Genomic DNA, 4,089 nt, shown 5'->3' on the forward strand with positions numbered 1-4,089 from the left:
GTGTCATGCCCATCGTCCGTCAACGCAAGAGCAATGGCAACCTGCTCTGTAACGCTGGAGCTAGAAGTGCGGATGGTAGCGCAGCTGATCACTTTACAATCACAGTCGACGACCACTGAGGAGAAGGCTTCTTCTTGAGTGTACGAAGCAGCATCTACAAAGCAGGCTCGATCCTTGTCCAAGTGGGCACTGGCGAGCAAAGATTTACCCCTGGCTCGTCTTCGTGCTTCGTTGTAGATTGAATGCATATTGCGTGGCATCCGGGGTATGGAAATCTTGTATCTTACGTCGTTGGGCAGCTTCACAGCGTCAGGACCGACAACCGCGGGGTTGCGTCCCAGCATGCCGAGTATGGCTCTACCCGCTGGGGTGCCAGACAGTCGACAAACTGTGAAAACTCTTGAGCTTCGATAATTTCTTCGAACGTGTTGTGGATTCCCAACTTGAGGAGGTCTTCCCTGTGCGTTCGAACGGGAATGCCAAGAGCCAGCTTGAAGACTCTTCTGATTAGGGCATTGATTTTGTTGCGCTCCGGCACGAGCCAGTTGTGCATGTTCGCCGAATAAGCGAGGTGGCATAGTACGAATGCGTGGATAATCCGAATCAGATTGTCCTCCCTGATTCCACGCCGCCTGTTAGCGATTCTTCGAATCAGTCCTAGGGTGCTTTCGGTCTTGGAACAAATGCGTTTGACGGCGGCTCCATTGGCGCCGTTAGACTCGATAAACATTCCTAGGGACCCTGATAGTGTCCACCCGCGGAACTGGGGAGCCGTTATCGGTGAATAACGTAATAGTGGCTCTCCGCTGCTGGTTTCCGAGGACCGGTGAGAACGGCCTCTGGGCCTCTTCTTATAGAGTAAGAGCTCGGACTGAGCGGGCGAGCACCTTAGCCGGGTGGGGAGGAGATAGCGCTCGTCATATGCCAAGAAACTCTCGACCTGACCCTCACATCCGCTGAGGGACCAGATGGCGATGTCGTCCGCATAGATCGTATGGTTAATGTTCGGTATCTTGTTCAAGGCCCTCGACAGGTTGATCATGCAGATATTGAACAGCGTCGGGGAGATCACCGCCCCCTGAGGTGTTTCCTTTGGCCCAAGGGTAATTTCGTGGGTCAAAAAATCGTCAATCTTCAGTCTTGTGGACCTCGAGGAAAGGAAGGAGCGCACGAAATTGTACGCCCGCTTGCCGACGTGAAACTGAGACAAGCTCTTGAGAATAAAGGCGTGCGATATGTTGTCAAAAGCCTTTTCCAAATCCAATCCGAGAATCGCCTTGGTGTCGGCGGATCCGGAGTCGATGGCCTGGTGTTTGATCAACTTCATGGCGTCCTGAGTCGAGAGCCCCGACCGAAAGCCAATCATGTTGTGGGTATAGCATTCGTTAGACTCGAGGTGGACAGTGAGGAGGTTGAGCATGGACGTGCTCGGCCACCTTCCCGACGCACGGACGTCAAAGGAGATTGGCCTAAAGATTTCGATGCTCGGCGCCCTACCCGGCTTGGGTATTAGTACTGTGCTCCCGTGAACTGACGAATTTTTTCACGCGGACGAAGTCGCCGACGGCAAAGTGCATTATCCGGGTTCCGCGACCGCAGTCTGTGTAAAGTTTGGAAGAAGCTTGTTTTGTCTGACACTCCGACGCAACCGTTTATCGCTTGTGCTGGATTTTCGTGAAATGAAATATCCAGCAATCCTACAATGCTTAATCGCATTCGTGGTAAGTCAGTCATGCAGCAAAACGACTGGCTCAACTCTCTTTCTTGCATGAGGTGGGCTGCGGTAGACGCCCGAACAGTCTATTACGGTGACGTGGATATCACGTCGCTCGTATACTGCCGTCTGGACAACAGGTTTTAGGACTCTGTTGGACTTTAGACAGGCCCGTTTCCTTACCGGGGGTAAACAGAAGAAAAGCAGTGGCGTATGCCCCGTTCCTGAGGGGACTCCAAGTTCAGCGTACCTGAAATGTGGTCCGTGTATGGTGAACCATTTCACTTGGTTAGCCTTCCAAGCAAACACTTGTAGCTCGAAGTTCTTGACCGTCGCCGTAGAAACTTGTCTCCACAAAAATACTTCTGGTCATTTCATGTGATAATAAGTGTCACTGCATAGCGGCAATTGATGGGAGCTTTCTCAAGAGAGAGAGAGATGAAAAGGGAAGGCCGGGAGGTTAACCAGATATTAGCATCTGGTTTGCTACCCAGCACTGGCGTGGCGAAATAGGGGCAAGAGGATGGTCTAGATAGACAGGGGGAAAAAGCAGAGAAAAAACACACGTACACACACAGGATAAAAACAATTTAGAGCCACGAAAGTTACAGCGCCAAAGAAGAACAGGGGCGAAGAAGAAACGACCACCACATGACCAGCGCTGACTGCCAACTGAATGTTTATTGCATGAAAACCAGCCTATTTATACAATCCGAGAAACATGCGCACATCAACCACACGCAATCACGAGTGTAATCTATATTTCAGGAAGTCTAATTCCTTCCGTGAAAGTACAAGTAAGGGCGCGCTAACACAATTGTCTGCTTCGTGATTAATCCAAATGCCTCTAAAATTTCTCTTTCTTTCTTAGATTTTCCTCTGGCTATGAATTTTGTTTTTGCAAACATAGGAACACATGCGCACTTCTTGCAATGGTCAACTAAATGGCTACCATATCCATTTTTTACGTCATTGCTGTGTTGTCGAGCGCGATCATTAAAACACTGTCCCGTTTGACCAACATACACTTTCCCACAGGTCATGGGAATTCGATACACCACATTACTCGTGCAATCAGTGCAACGGGTTTTGTGATTAGTGGTGCACTCGTGGGGCCTGTTTTTTTTTATTTCTATGAGCACACTTATCGATGACAGCTTGCAAGGGGCATTGAAAAGCAAGTTCACATTGTGCCAGTTTGAAACTTTTAAAGATTGTGCGACAACTTATGCAGGTACGGTACTACGTGCACCGGCTTCTTGTCTTCCCTCTTTTCATTTTTGTCCGGTTGAATTTTTGCACTCTGCAAGATTGTTTCGCAGACGGAAGTAATCACGTATTGCGGAAACCCTGCTTCTCGTAAACGTGCTAGTTGAATCATCAGGCTACGTTCACATTCATGCTCACAAGACTTATTTAGTGCTGCCTTAATACACGTGGTGGCTATGCCCCTCTTGATCAACCTGGTATGCGCGCTGTCATACGGCAACAAGGTTTTCTTTGACCTAGGCTGAGAGGACCAGCATACATGCTTACTTGATGAAAACCAAAAGTTGATGTCTAGATACTGAATACGGTCACTCATCGGGAATTCATGCGTGAACTTGAGTCCTTTAGATGAGTTTGTGAAAATGCCTAGTATGTTATCGACTTGGTCTCGTAAATGGTAGCGATTACTATTCTTCATTACAACTAAGTAATCATCGACGTACCTGAGTACTTGTGTTACAGGCGTGTCTATCAACTTAGCTGCGATAACATTTTCAAGAGAAGCTAAAAATATGTCGCATATTGGTATACCTATACATATTCCAGTTCGCTGAATATAAAAATGGCTGTCAAACTCAATTGCTGTTCAATGAAGATAAAATTCTAAAAGCGTTAAAAAATTGTTGCTGCTAAGACCCACTGAATTCTGAAAATTTACTTCCCCAAAATCCTCTATTCTTTCACACACGGCTGACATAAGACCATCATGCGGCACAGAGTAAAGCAAATCCTCGATATCTATAGAAAATGCCGTCCGATCAGTCTCTTCAGCTTCGTTAATTGAGAAAATGACTTCGTCGGAGCTTCCTACCAGGAAAGGGTCCATTATCGGCAGCTTCTTTAGATGAGTCTGTAGAAATTTCCCTAGATGGCATTGCCAAGATGCCTTCTCAGACACAATTACCCTAAAAGGGTATTAGGCTTGTGGGTCTTTCATGTGAAGAACACTTCCAGGAAGTGAGAATGCGTGTTGTTTACAAGCTGCCTCGTTGAGTTCAGTTGCATGTCCTTGAGAAGCTTCATGGCGGCCTTCTTTTGTTTCTTTGGTTCGAAGAAAATTTATTTGAAGTTTTTCAAAACGGCGTTCCTGGATTTTTCTTTCATTA

General features: G+C 47.3%; 1 protein-coding gene across 1 annotated transcript; it reads right to left on the bottom strand.

Moving 5' to 3' along the window:
* Positions 1-301: 301 nt before the first annotated feature.
* On the bottom strand, positions 302-1,420 carry LOC119376425 (uncharacterized). The gene has a single exon (XM_037646252.1). It carries the CDS (start codon positions 1,418-1,420, stop codon positions 302-304), a length of 1,119 nt encoding a protein of 372 aa, XP_037502180.1.
* Between the last annotated feature and the right edge of the window lie 2,669 nt (positions 1,421-4,089).

This window comes from Rhipicephalus sanguineus, unplaced genomic scaffold (assembly GCF_013339695.2).
Source record: "Rhipicephalus sanguineus isolate Rsan-2018 unplaced genomic scaffold, BIME_Rsan_1.4 Seq1195, whole genome shotgun sequence".
In the NCBI taxonomy this organism is placed as follows: domain Eukaryota; kingdom Metazoa; phylum Arthropoda; class Arachnida; order Ixodida; family Ixodidae; genus Rhipicephalus; species Rhipicephalus sanguineus.

Excerpts from the sequence above, each read along its gene's own strand:
- LOC119376425 (XM_037646252.1), bottom strand. The coding sequence starts at position 1,420 with ATGCTCAACCTCCTCACTGTCCACCTCGAGTCTAACGAATGCTATACC.